The 13446-nt window shown below is 50.3% G+C and overlaps 7 protein-coding genes across 7 annotated transcripts; 3 read left to right on the top strand and 4 right to left on the bottom strand.

Annotated features, from left to right (window-relative positions):
- Positions 1–463: 463 nt before the first annotated feature.
- Positions 464–1354, top strand: ATNIH1004_001129 (glutaredoxin; the record flags this gene model as incomplete). The annotated part of the gene is made up of 3 exons (XM_033565829.1): positions 464–538; positions 612–963; positions 1044–1354. The coding sequence occupies 3 exons, from the start codon at positions 464–466 to the stop codon at positions 1352–1354; spliced, it is 738 nt and encodes a 245-aa protein (XP_033431586.1).
- Positions 1355–1833: 479 nt separating this feature from the next.
- On the top strand, positions 1834–3174 carry RPL9B (60S ribosomal uL6 domain-containing protein; the record flags this gene model as incomplete). Its single annotated transcript, XM_033565828.1, has 5 exons — positions 1834–2050; positions 2303–2350; positions 2455–2710; positions 2866–3043; positions 3124–3174. 5 exons carry the CDS (start codon positions 1834–1836, stop codon positions 3172–3174), a joined length of 750 nt encoding a protein of 249 aa, XP_033431585.1.
- Positions 3175–3771: 597 nt separating this feature from the next.
- Positions 3772–5744, top strand: ATNIH1004_001127 (uncharacterized protein; the record flags this gene model as incomplete). The annotated part of the gene is made up of 5 exons (XM_033565827.1): positions 3772–3852; positions 3940–4067; positions 4129–4242; positions 4317–4935; positions 4992–5744. 5 exons carry the CDS (start codon positions 3772–3774, stop codon positions 5742–5744), a joined length of 1695 nt encoding a protein of 564 aa, XP_033431584.1.
- Positions 5745–6109: 365 nt separating this feature from the next.
- Positions 6110–6958, bottom strand: ATNIH1004_001126 (uncharacterized protein; the record flags this gene model as incomplete). The annotated part of the gene is made up of 2 exons (XM_033565826.1): positions 6110–6739; positions 6797–6958. The coding sequence occupies 2 exons, from the start codon at positions 6956–6958 to the stop codon at positions 6110–6112; spliced, it is 792 nt and encodes a 263-aa protein (XP_033431583.1).
- Positions 6959–6989: 31 nt separating this feature from the next.
- ATNIH1004_001125 (uncharacterized protein) lies at positions 6990–7544 on the bottom strand (the record flags this gene model as incomplete). Its single annotated transcript, XM_033565825.1, has 1 exon — positions 6990–7544. The coding sequence occupies one exon, from the start codon at positions 7542–7544 to the stop codon at positions 6990–6992; it is 555 nt and encodes a 184-aa protein (XP_033431582.1).
- A 121-nt stretch (positions 7545–7665) lies between these two features.
- ATNIH1004_001124 (uncharacterized protein) lies at positions 7666–9961 on the bottom strand (the record flags this gene model as incomplete). The annotated part of the gene is made up of 3 exons (XM_033565824.1): positions 7666–7793; positions 7842–9854; positions 9940–9961. The coding sequence occupies 3 exons, from the start codon at positions 9959–9961 to the stop codon at positions 7666–7668; spliced, it is 2163 nt and encodes a 720-aa protein (XP_033431581.1).
- A 443-nt stretch (positions 9962–10404) lies between these two features.
- Positions 10405–10857, bottom strand: ATNIH1004_001123 (uncharacterized protein; the record flags this gene model as incomplete). Its single annotated transcript, XM_033565823.1, has 1 exon — positions 10405–10857. The coding sequence occupies one exon, from the start codon at positions 10855–10857 to the stop codon at positions 10405–10407; it is 453 nt and encodes a 150-aa protein (XP_033431580.1).
- Positions 10858–13446: the final 2589 nt, after the last annotated feature.

The following is a 13446-nucleotide window of genomic DNA, read 5'->3' as shown; positions in this document are numbered from 1 at the left end:
TGGAAGAGAGTGGATAAATAGGAGTGGATCAGACCTCGTGACGTAAGAACTTACAGTACTAGGCCTGTGGGCCGCTGTAGTGTACCTTGGCCGCCACCCTCTCTCTACTCCCACGGGCAACATCATTCGATCTTCGACACTGTGACTGTCATTTCGACCCCTGGGGAGAATATAGGTCTAGGATATCCAAGAATAGCCTTTGCTTGTATTAGAGGGCCCTTTTCTCCCCCAGGCGCCAAATGTTCCGTCAGTATAGGTGTAAGAGCTGCGCCTATGACCTGTCGACCCCCTAGTTCAACTCCCGATCTCGATGCGCCAAACAGTTGTTTGACCTGGGAATTCCGGAAAGTTATATAAAGCCCATTGCCTGTTGTGCAACCGCGCTTAGAACGAGGATCTGACTAGCTTCTACCTCTTTATATATATGAATACTCTCCTTCGGGTATCCTATCCCTATTCTATAATGTTTTCCCAGCGCCGGATCAGGCTTCTGGCCATTGCCGTGCTGACATTCGTCATCATGGCTTTATATTACTCGGTAGATCATCTCCCCCTGATCACTTTCTGCTGGCAAATTATTTACACAATGTGCGATCGCGACTATTATCTAGGGTGACGCACGAGGGGTCCAGAACCAGAAATTCTACCAATCTACTGTGGCCGCGATAGAGGCTCATAGAGGTGCGAAGAATTTTGGAACAACCGCAGAAGGTTCGTTGCGGAAAGAGCCTCTCGGCCCGAAACCGGGCAATGGAGATTCAATGAAGCCCGTCACCGATGAGATGAAACCCGCCATTCCCAAGGATAGCAACGAAGTGACTGAAGAGATACCCATAGCGGGTAGGACGAAGATGACCGTCACCAGGAACCGGAATGACGCAGAAAAACAGGAACAAGTACCAGTGGTTGACGAACATGCGGAGGCGAAGGCTGAGCTTAATAGTATATTGAAACGGTCACCCAGTCAGTGTCATTCTTGCATGTATCTGTGTTTAATTGATCAATCCGGTTGCGTTGATGCTGACTCTGGTGATTCCACCTAGTTATTATTTTCTCCAAGTCCTACTGTCCTCACAGTGCAAGAGCCAAATCTATTCTTTTAGGCAAATATTCGATTGTCCCGGCACCTTACGTGGTGGAGCTGGATCAACACCCGCTGGGGAAAGATGTACAGACAGTGCTGGCCGAGAATACAGGCCGTCGCACCGTCCCCAATGTATTGGTGAGTGGGAAAAGTATCGGCGGGGGCGACGAAGTAGCAGCGCTTGATGAGAAGGACGAATTGGCATCGATCTTGAAAGGGATGGGCGGCAAGTGGCTCCAAGAGGTGAGCCACAAGGAGACCAGCCATTAACTCTGTCCCTACTCCGTCTTTGAGCGGATGTTATACCATGTGTGCCGCTGGGACCCAGCATGACAGAAGAATGGTGCTATTCTTGTTTTATACATTTTAATGGGGGTTTATTGGGTCCTTGGATGGCTATCTGTGCCGCAGTACATATGTATATAATAATATAGTCTGGTAATGTGTACTCATTTAGGGTTGTTTGATATTGGCACTTAAAGAGTAGCTTACTCTTGCATTATTCCAGCGCTTCTAAGGCCCTTGTAGATGAGAAAGAATACAGGCAATGGGACAAAGGGTAATGGGGTAAAGGTACAAAGGCACAAATCTATACATGATAGACTATAAGAATCATAACCATTGAGATTTCCACATACCATTGAGGAATATCGACCAGCATGATAGCTGCATGGGGTGTTGTGCTTAGTAAAAAATACCGAAGTTACGTATATCGTACCTCTGCGAAATATTACATTACAGAGCCCTAGATGGAACGCATTAAACCCAAACGGGCCCTAAGCGACGCACAACCCGCGGATTTCGCTCCACCGAAGAAAGCCAGAGGTTTGTCTCGACGAATTTCGATCCTTTCGAACGACCGACCGCACGACGACATCGACAATTCTCCCCTCGGACATTCCACAGCCCACGCAGTCAAGATGCGGTACATTCACTCCGAGGAACGGCTGCCCATCCCCGACAATGGTGAGCATTTGAGCGTCCCTGATTTACCCTCTGTTTCGCTGTTGCGGGGGGAGGAAGAAGGAAGAAGATATGAGGATGAGCATCGCGAAGGAGGAAGATTGAGGAAAGTGTCGCCTCGGCTTCAAAGTAGCGGCTAGATTGGAGAGATGTCGGATGCTCGAGTCTACTGGAGGAAGAGGTGGATGTCGAATCGGTTACGTTTATTCGTCTTGAAAAAGGATCTGGAAAACTGATTCGAATATCATCATATAGTGAAGGTTCACATTCGCTCGCGGATTGTCACCGTTGAGGGTCCCCGAGGTATGCAATGCAATCCTCCTGAATTCTCTTTTCCTTGCAAGATTTTATATCTTTGCAAATGTTGCGACACGGATTTCTGACTGGCGTTTCCCTTAACCTTTCAGGCAAGCTTGTCAAGGACCTCTCCCACATTGCCGTCACTTTCGGACGCCCCGAGAAGGATGTTATCTCGATTGAGATGCACCACGGTGTTCGCAAGGGCGTCGCTACTCTCCGTACCGTCCGTACTCTCATCAACAACTTGATCATCGGTGTCACCAAGGGCTTCAAGTACAAGATGCGCTACGTCTACGCCCATTTTCCCATCAACGTCAACATTGAGAAGAACTCTGAGACCGGCCAGTTCGAAGTTGAAATCAGGTATGCCGACCACATGAACGTTTACACACGGATCTGGAATTTGAATTCTAGCAAGGGGACGGGGGGTAGTTGCAACAACCCCCCGTTCAGCCGCATGAGTCGATTCGCTATGAGATGAGAATTGTATACTGATGGGCTGCCTTTTTTTTTGACAGAAACTTCCTGGGTGAGAAGTACGTCCGTCGTGTGATTGCCCAGCCCGGTGTTGAGGTTATCGTCTCTCCCAACGTTAAGGATGAGCTCCAGCTGTCTGGTAACTCCTTGGAGGGTGTTTCCCAGAGCGCCGCCGACATCCAGCAGATCTGCAGAGTCCGCAACAAGGATATCCGAAAGGTGAGCATATATATGTCCTTGTTTTAAGTGGAAGAGAGGCGTTCGAGAACTTCCATCGCTAACTGTCTGATTCCTGCCAGTTCCTTGACGGTCTGTACGTGTCGGAGAAGGGTAACATTGTTGAAGAGTAAATGGTGACGAGGTTTGTCCGGCTTGGAGGGTAGATAGGATGTCTGGAGAGATTTAATTTTCGCCCACTTGCATAGGGAAGCAACGCGAATTAAAGCAAAACAAGGACCATGGAATTCAAATGCCCCTTAACGTGTCCACGGATATGGCTCTCCTCACCTTGGGAAGTGGTGTGTAGAAAAAAAATATTCAGCTTTCTATGAGCAATCCAATTTCTTTTTTGTTTTTGGAGTTTTGGACATGGTTCTATTGCAAGAACATTCCACCTTCCCTCAGTGAGAAGCTTGTAGAAAGTGAATAGGGATCATACTGGTTATTGGTACCTAGTACCTCCATATCGGTATCATAGTAACTCTGGAGACAGGTACTGGATACAACACAGTGGTTCCACTTGTTCCCATCTACCGACCGCCCTTTAGCTACCACTTTCCATCTTTCTGCCAGTGGCTTGCTTCAGCCAGTATTTACTTCACTCATGTCCATCCCAAATCCGACGCTATCGATCACACTCCGCTTGAGCATGTGAAGAATGCCCCACTCCCACGTGTGCCTTCCTGCGTCGTTATTCCCCTAAGCTCTCATCAGCGCTCACGATCAAGATGGAGTCCTGGAAGGCGATGGGCGGTGTATTTGCTGCTATTTTTAACATGATTCTGGATGTCGCGCAGTTCTGGAAGGCTGTACGTAAATACGTCATATATTTCTATGCGTATTGGCAATGCGGTTGGGCTAACATTGTATATCAATACGTGTTGGGCTTCGGACAGAGGCTACTCTCATGGTGGGGATCAAACTCTAAGAAAAAGCTGCGACGTACCTTGGCCTCAGCAGAGAGGTATGAAGACTGGGAACAGGCCGCGTATGAGCTGGATGAGCTCCTCAGCATGGACATATGGTCAGATTCACTACAGACAAGCTTGAATGTCGGTAGCACTAATATTAGATCGTGGACATAGGCGCCAGAATGCAGCAAGTCGCCACTATGATTATCGGCTCATCATGGGAAGACTGGATGCTCTTATGACTGCCAGACGGAATGATGACATCCTGACTTTGGCCAACCTCCTTCGGTCCGGACTAGTGCGCATCTGGGCAATATCACGTCGCGGAAGCTTTTCCTCCATTCCTATATCGGCACCAAAAGCTTGATCAGCGACTACATCACCGAAGTTGCTCTTGCCATCGAGTATGTAACGAGCCTAGAGACGGCCCCAGTTCACGAAAGCGGCTTTACTTCCCAAGCAAAGCTCGAGCTGTTGCACGATACACGTCAGGCGTTCGGGCGGACGACATTGCTCCTTCAAGGCGGATCGATTTTTGGGTTGTGTCATTTGGGCGTGGTGAAGGCTTTGCACCTGCAGGGCCTTTTGCCCAGGATCATTACGGGAACAGCCACAGGGGCCCTTATTGCTGCTCTTGTTGGGGTCCATACCGAGGATGAATTATTGACCTTCCTCAATGGAGATGGCATTGATTTAACCGCCTTTGACCGTCGACGATGGAGGGGAGCCTCCGGCGGAAGCAGCGGGCGATTGCTGCGAGACAACTGGTTGTGGACTCTCCTTCGACGGATCAAGCGGTATGCGCAAAAAGGGTACTTTTTTGATACAGAGGTTCTTGAAGAATGCGTTCGAGCCAACCTCGGTGATCTGACTTTCGAAGAGGCATATGCTCGGTCTAAGCGCATCCTTAACATTACAGTGGTCACGTCGAGTAAGACGGGAGCTCCGAATTTATTGAATTACCTAACTGCACCGAACGTAGTATGTCTATCCCCTTGCCCTTTCTACTGAAGAGGTGTGCTAATAAAGAGCTTTAGTTGATTTGGTCCGCTGCAGTGGCCTCGAATGTATCGACCAACTCTCTTTACCAGCCAGTCACGATCTATTGTAAAGATGAAACCGGCTCGATTGTCCCCTGGACGTATGCGCAGGATGTTACATTTCATCCATGGCGGCATGCCCAATATGACGAGAGAGAATCACCCCTCACCCGGATTGCCGAGTTATTCAACGTCAATAACTTCATTGTGTCGCAGGCGCGGCCATACCTCGTTCCGTTTCTTCGGTCGGATCTGGACCTTCTCGACCGACGTCCCATGGGCCAGTGGAACATTACACGGACCTTGATGCGCCTGGTGCTGCTCGAAATCAGACACCGCCTGAAACAGTTGAACTACGTCGGTCTTCTTCCTCAGATGCTCGCGCGGCTCCTCATCGAGGAGACGATCCCGGGACCCAATCTGACTCTTGTTCCCGACCTGTCACTGGGCGACTTCACCAAGCTATTCCAGAACCCGACCAAGGAGAGCTTGGACCATTGGATCCTGAAAGGCGAGCGGGGGGTGTGGCCGGCCGTCAGTGCACTGAAGGTGCGATGTGTGGTGGAGATCGAACTGGATAAGGGTTACCAGGTGGTGCGACGACGACGACCGTCGGATATGTCTGCGTCTGTTAACTACGTTATGTCGGGACAGCGACGCATGCCGAATGAAGGAGTTCCCCGGAAGCGGCGGTCCAAGGGACTGCTGGGAGGAATGGAGTATCAGGATGATGATTCGAATCCGTTGTAGTATATTATAGGGTTGGTGTTGAACTGAATTGAATGTCAAATTTATCTGACATAGAAGATAGGTATACTGTTTGTTCCGCTCTAATACTACAGTCTACTTGCTCTGAATTTCACATGAATTCTCCTGCCTATCACTAAAGAATGTAGACTACAATAATCGGCCCAAGTCAGAAGTGAACAAATTCATATGCATTATGACTTGACTCATTCCCATTCCCTTCCCCTTCCTCTACGTAACCGATATATATTAGCAAAGACAATACCAAAAACTATCTGACACAGGCGGAACCTTGTATGCTTTTATCCCGACAGAGAAGAGTCAGCAGACATCCAAAGGCTGATAAGAAGTATAGAGGACGGGGATACTTACATTTCCCTGCAAACACGACATACCACACTACCGAAATCGCCATCATCCCGGCAAAAACCACCGCCGCATAATTCATCGAGACGGTCATAACCGGCAGAACGGTGGGCATACTGAACAGGACGGGCGAGGTTGAAGAGGATCCAGCCGAGTGCAACGAAGTTAACGAGGGGACTTATGACAGGACCACAGGTCCAACGCGCGCGTAACACTTCCCTCCGACGGTCGAGCAGACTCAACGCGATGGTGATGGCGTAAGCGACGGCCAGACTGATGACTCCGACGGAGACGAACGCTGTGAAGGCGCTGGAACTGCCGAGATTGGTTAGACCGAGGAGCATCTGGACGAGAGTCACGAGGGCAAATGATGAGACTGGGACGCTGAGATGAGGATCGATGCGCGACCAGATCCGTGCCCAGGGGCACTGGGCGCACTCCTCGGCCATGGAGGTGACCATCCCGATGGCGGAGAAGGTATACGCCGGGGGAAGAAGGTCGATGAAGAAGGAAAAGTCCTGCCATCCGGAGAGGGTCGGGTCGAAATGGCCCAGGGCGTAGGAGGCATTGTGTCTGCCCGCGTCGGCGGTGATGGAGAGAGCGACGAGGATGACGGGGATGACGAGCACCGTCTAGGTGGCACAGAGGATGTCGACGCGGGGCAGGAACCGATTGGCGAAGGTACAGACGAAGAAGGTTAATAGACAGATGGCATAGACGATCAATAGCGACTGGTGGCTGGTGGCGTTCCAGCTTGGGTGATACAGAGCGACCGAGCCGTCACCAGCGAGGTCAAGCCCAAATTGACGGCAAGGTGATGGTACACTTTCCCACGAGCGAGACCCAGCCATTGATATACGAGAGGACCGACTTGGAGGAGCCTTAAAGGTCCAGTGATAGGGTCCGGCCGACGTGGGATATCGCGATTGCCAATTCGGCCAGGGACAGGGCTATGCTTTCGTCCAGAATACAGACGACGATCCAGCCGAAAAAGATGGACAGTGGACCACCGTCGTAGATGGCTGTCATCAGAGGACCTCCTTCACCGTATGGAATGGCTGCGATGGATAGGACCCGGAATAGCAGGGTGACCATGGAGCGGTTCCGATGAAACTCTTGTTTGTAGCCCAGTCGACTCAGCCCCTCCCCTTCTTGGGTACTTAATCGTTCAAAGATCTCTGCATATCGAGGGGGAGAATGTTCAGTGTTTTTGTCCATGAGAACCTCCATCACGACCGGGATATAGAGAGATAGGTGGTCTTTGCGAGCAGTGGAAGAGAGATGCCAAAAGATATCACGTACAACGCTGGGTGTCAGTAGCCTTTTTCCCGATCGCCTCGAATGTAAGGGAAGGAAAACTACATTAAATCCCTCGTGCGACTGGGATTCTCTATTAGGCATGTAGAGAGAAGCAGAGCTACGGATACAGCCAGCCATAGTCAATTATTTCATTACAAATATGGTGAATATACAACTGGGGGATATATGATATAGTATAACAAGTCCTCTGGAAGACTGACGGAAAACACACACAACAATACACGGATAGGCCCAATGGCTAAGTAGCGGTCTGAGGACGAGTCGCCTTCGACTGCGCCTGCGACTGCGACGAACGCGGACGCAACGAACGCACGCGTGAACCCCGGCGCGTGCTGTCCTGCACCGCGATATATTTCAATGCGGGAACTACATTCAATATTAGCCTTGTCGCGATGGTCTAAGGGGGGAACATACTGCTAAATCCATAACCCTCCGTTACCCCTTCACGGTTCTGCGGGTCGATTTCCACACGGATAGCCACATCCAAGCCGCCATACCAGCCGCTGTTGTTGCTGAATCCATCCGCGGACGAGTAAGATGCCCCGGCTTCGGCTTCGGCTTTGTGTAGTGGTGAGTGACCGTCCTTTGGCAAGGGGTCAACCGCACTGCTGTTCTGTGGCTCAGAACCATTGCTATCGGGGGTCGCCGGGTCGACCTCGGTGATGCACGCATAGTTTCGCGACGGCATGGTCACTTTATTCCACGAGGCTCCCTTTTCCTGGCCTCCGGGCTGTCGGTCAAAGAAATCCATGAGGGTTTCGTCGGTGTCTGAATCAAGGTGATGGATCTTGTTCCTCCGGGCCAGAAGGTTGGCGACGGCCTTGGGGGGTGGCTTGTTGGTGATGGCACTGCTCACGATATTGACCATGTATCGCGCGTCATTCTCACTCTGGAGGCCCAGTTTGGGATTCGAATAGAAGCGTCCGATGGCGGCCAGATGCACATCACCGCCCAGAATCGTCACACGAACCGAATGCGCCTTGGAGAAATCCTGGAGGCGCTGAACGAAAATCCGGCGCTCTTTCTTGTGCTGGCGCGCGGTGTAGTGGTCGTCCAGGTCGTCCAGGAGATCCACTTGGCCATCGAACTGGTTGAAGAAGCCCCCAGCAAACCCGAACCGCTTGTTGAGCAAGCGAACGGGGGCAATCAGGGGTGAGCTGAGAATATTCTCCAACCAAGCCAGACGGGGATAAGCGATGGGCACCCCCAAAAGCACCACCAAATGTTTGATGTCCCCGTTGGCGGCGGACACCTCCCGTTCCAGCCGCGCGAAGATGTCGTCGTACGTTTCCGGGTAGTTCACCTGGTGGCGTGTTCGTTCGGTGCGAGCATCCACGCCAATGAAGGCAATCCGTTTGCCTAGGCGCATGTAGAGATTCCGGCTTCGTTCCTCCACGTAGGGTCCCGGGTGTCGACCAATGATCCAACTGTCATCCTCGGGCTGGCCCTCCAGCACAAAGGTATTCTCGAGCTGTCGGGGATCGGCCCCGGCTGTGCCATTGACGGCCTTCATGGTCTGCGGGGCGTCGGTGGTGTAGGTGGACTTGGGGGGCGAGATGTGATGTTGGAACAAGCAGTAGTATTTGAAAGCGACCCCTCCAATGCCGCGGAAGACGGAGCAACGCATGAAGTGGTCGGTGTAGGAGCCGAAGCCATCGATAATGTCGTGGTCGTCCCAGATATTAATCTGGGGGATGCGTCCGTTGGCCGCCTTGAACGGCTCGGTCGAGTACCACCGGATGTAGTTTGCATAGTAATAATCGTCGCATGCAGCACGCATGGCGTTGTCGAAGCTGTGCGTGCGTCTCTTGTGCGGGTTGCTAATGGCGGTCCACGGCTTCAGGGGGCCAGTCACTCGGATGCCATCATTGTAGAGCTGGTCGCCTCCACCGATCATGGCGTGGAAGGGTTTCTGCGCATGTACCCGTAACACATCGTTCCACAGACTTGGACCAAGCCACGCATCCATATCCGTTCCCACCGAGAAGCCGTTGCAGGAGTGAAACATCAGGCGCATGGACTGGGTCACGGAGGGGACAACAAAATCCCAGGGGACCGCAACGTCGGGGCCGTCCGCATACCGGAAGCCAGGTATTCTGTACTCCCAGCGCGACTCGTAGGCCTCGACGGCGATGGCGATCGAGAAGCGCCAGAAAGCTTTTCCGGGGTCCTCGTAGAGACGGAGAGCGTCAATGGCAACCTCCTGGCGCGGAGATGCGGTCGCAAGGGCCGTCACGTTGTCTCCGACAGGGCCGGCCTGGCGCAAGAGCAGCTGCGGCGCAGTCTGATGAGGCTTCGTGACAATCAACACGCTGCCACGCCAAAGCGAGGAAGTAGGCGTGATATCCATATTCTTGAAGTTGATCAGAGGGCCGCAGATTACGTCAACCTGGGCGCGTGAGTCGGAAGTTTGCTTGAGGGCAGCGCCTTTAATAATGCACCAGCAACGACGATGTCAGCAACCGACGACAAGACTCAGAACGAAACAAAGAGAGCAAATGAGAGTGCTTACCCGAATCGAGCTGTTCGGCCATTGTTCAGAAGGCCACGAGGATAACGAACGAAGATGTAGGGAAGGGGTTAGAAGAGAGAAGGAAAGGGAGAGGGGGAAAGAAAAGAGAGAAATTCAAGGAAAGGAATGAGAGGAAAGGACTGTCAAGGAAAGAGAGAGAGAGACAGACGAAATGGGAAGAATGAGGGAGAAAAATTGAGGTTTAGAAGAATAAATAAAAGTAAAAATAAAATTGTAATAAAGAGCAAGGCAGAAATTCAGATCAAATCAGATCAGAATTCATAATAAACATACACAACTCCCCCTGGTCGATGTACCAGTGACACGAGGTGGACCGACGACGAGGGGCAGTTCCTCTCTGCTGACCAGGTCACCCTTTAGGTACCCAGTACTTCGATCCACCACCACCATCATCCTCTGTATTCTTCCCAGCTTCAAGGACATGACGAGCATCCTCCTGCCGATTCATGGAAGAAATGACTCTGCCCAGATCTGATCCACATCTATTGGCCAATAATGACTCGCTGGAAAGGTCATCGAGTCCACTTCCACCGCCACTGATCCAGCTCGTGTGCCATCTAGTATACGCTGGAGGTAGTCTGCCTTTCCATTGAACAATCCTAACTTAGTTGTCTCCAGTCTAACCGAGGAACTCGAGGAGCCTCGTGAACACGCCGTCCCAAGTTTCTGCATTGTCAACGAGATTCCTGATGGCTCCGAGAATGTCCGCTTGTGAGGCTCAGACTTGCTGAGTGCTGTCCCTCTCCCGCAATGTGACGGTGCCATCTTTGGGTGTATCGAAGTTAATCGTGATACCGAGTGGTACGCCCAGTTCATCGTTCCGAGGTAACGCTTGCCAATGCTCGCACTACTATCAAGGGCAGGATAGTCCGAGCTGCCGGAGACGCTGCGACACATTTCGGATAATTGGAAGGAAACTGGGCTGGTTTGCTAGAGGGACAATCAACACCTTTATAGCTGCAACCGAAAGACGAAGCGACAGTACCTAGACGATACATTAGCATAGAAATCCATCGCAAAAGTTCTCGAGTTCGCTTACAGCACGAGCAACATCATCTAGCCGATGCCAATAAACATGTTCCAGAAGGCTATGGAGAATCCGCCCAATTCTAAAGGATGGCTCGATTATATATGGTGTGCATTCGCGCATATTCTCCACCCTGGTTCGTTTTTCAAAATCGATGAGGTCCTGAGACACCGTCACTATGCTCTCAGGTAAGCCGGGAACTTGACTGTAATATAGCCATGCTCTCTTAGGGCACCAGAAAGCGTTTCGCGTTCGGATTGACCAAGGGTTTGAATGCTGCCTCGAGCTAACTTGGCATTTCCCTGAAAGTTGGACCGAGTTTTGCCTTGTTGATATCGACCTGCCACTCCTCAGCCTTCAGCGGCTCTACTCAAGGCTCTCGAACAACCAGTGATTCTCCCGTTCTCTTCAATCATAGGCGCTTCGATCCGCACACCTAACACACTCTATCCTTCTATACGAGGTTAATAGCTCTGCATCTTAACAGTGGCGTAATGAGCCATTTCATTGGTCATATGTTGGCGGAAACGTAGCTTGGTCTTATCAGCGCCAATCCAAAGCAGGAAGAGATAGATTCTGGCAAGAAAGTATCCTAATGCTTCATTGTCAACTATTCCCTTTGCGACAGCTTCTCCAATCGTCATAGTTTGAAGGCGAGTATTTCCTGCAAGCTGTGTTTAACGGTCTAGGAAACTCAAGGAGGTTTCTTGGATTTCATAAAACTTTGGATGCTTCTTACCACTTCAGGGTCCACAAAATGCTGGATTTCTGCCAGAAGAAACTCCCTCACACGGAGTAGACCGGGGCGGGGAGAAATCTCATTGCGAAAGGATTTGCCAATAGTTCTGAAGCAAATGGCATGGCATTCTGGTTACACCCACGGAGCTTTCTGAAATTTAAGAATTGTCACTGGGCCATCGCTGGGCGTAGATAGCCTGGCGATGTGCTAGTATGACCCCGTGGTTTTTTAAATATTAGGTTGAACGGAGTTGGTGGGAGTGCCCCGATTGTTTCCATCTGGATTTCGGATATCAAACCTGGCGATCAGTTCACCAAGTTCTGTACGGTCGTAGTTATCAGACTGCCATAAAAGAAGAATAAGAGTCATTATTCATACAGATCTCGATATCTCCATGGGATGGTCTAAAAAATGCTTAGCATGCCTTTGCCAAAATCCCCTCATATTCCTTGACCACTTGATCTGATAGTCTTACGGCTTGAATGTCTTTCATATTCTTTTGGAGTCAACCAGTTGGCCGCCACATTTGGAGCTCATATCAATATCTCGCGCAGACTTGTTTCCCTTGAGTCTGGCTTCCAAAATATTTTCAATCAGATGATCAGCGCGGAGAAATTCACCCGTCCTGGAGTCCTTGCACATTTAATCTTCAAACTTATCCACATGTCCACTTGTTATGAAAACGGCCTCGGAGGTCATGATGGTGCAATGCAACTAGAGCATATCCTCATTGAGGACAAAATGTCGCCGCCATACGTCAACAATGTATGTTAGACTGCAATGAACATCCAAGGGATCTGTAGTCAAATAACCTTCTGCTGTCACTATTGAGAGCTCCAGAAGTGCGATAAATCTCAAAGGCTTCAGTATAAAACAAGCGACGCCTCACGAGCGAAATCCCCGATTAAACGGGTCCCGGAGCGCGTTGTAGTCTCCGTCGTCATTCTTGGTTATTCTTCCCAGGGTATATTTTCTTTCTTTTTAATCGATAAGTACTAAGAGCACAAGACAAGAAAGGGTATTTAGCCATCAGGGAAGGGGGCGTGAGTCATATTGGATGTGATTCATATTGCCCGGCTCATACCTCTGAAGCTTACCTTATTCTAAGAATGCAATGCATACATGGTCCGTACATCCTACAGGACTGCGGAAGATATCATAAAGTAAAATGCATTTTGTCTATCCATTTCATGTGACTCATGACTAGCACGTGTCTTCTCTCTCTGACATCCATCTTCTCGTACAGTTCTCTGATGCACTATCTCCCAGGACCAGCCCCTGGAGTTTTTCGGCCTCTTCTTTATCACCTTCCCCCTGTTTTTGTTCTTGATTGCCTCCTATTGTCTCCCTTCTCCTCTCCCTCATTGATAAATCTCTCAAATGCTAACTCAAAACATCAATCAATACACTCATACTCGACCAAGTGATAATGGGCATGTGGGTATAAGAAAAACTCAAGTGCCGAGCTCTCACAGACGAATGACTTGACCCAAGTCTCAACAGTATCAATCTCCGCGCAAAATGTCCCAGACCTGAATGTCAATAATATACGACAGATGTGTTGACAATATGTCCGTGATCAAGCCTATTGCATCGACCAAGGATGCCGGCATTCATATTCAGGATGAAATCAGACCAGAAGTAGACAGATTTCCTAGAAAGACAGGTTAAGTTAAAACGAAAAACAGAAAAGGGGGAGCAGGAGAAACAAGAAAGAGTG

This window comes from Aspergillus tanneri (genome assembly GCF_003426965.1).
Source record: "Aspergillus tanneri strain NIH1004 chromosome Unknown AapTan_2_pilon_pilon_pilon, whole genome shotgun sequence".
NCBI classification, from domain to species: Eukaryota; Fungi; Ascomycota; class Eurotiomycetes; order Eurotiales; family Aspergillaceae; genus Aspergillus; species Aspergillus tanneri.
The sequence above is the reverse complement of the archived record's forward strand: the minus strand, read 5'-3'. Positions and strand labels throughout refer to the sequence as shown.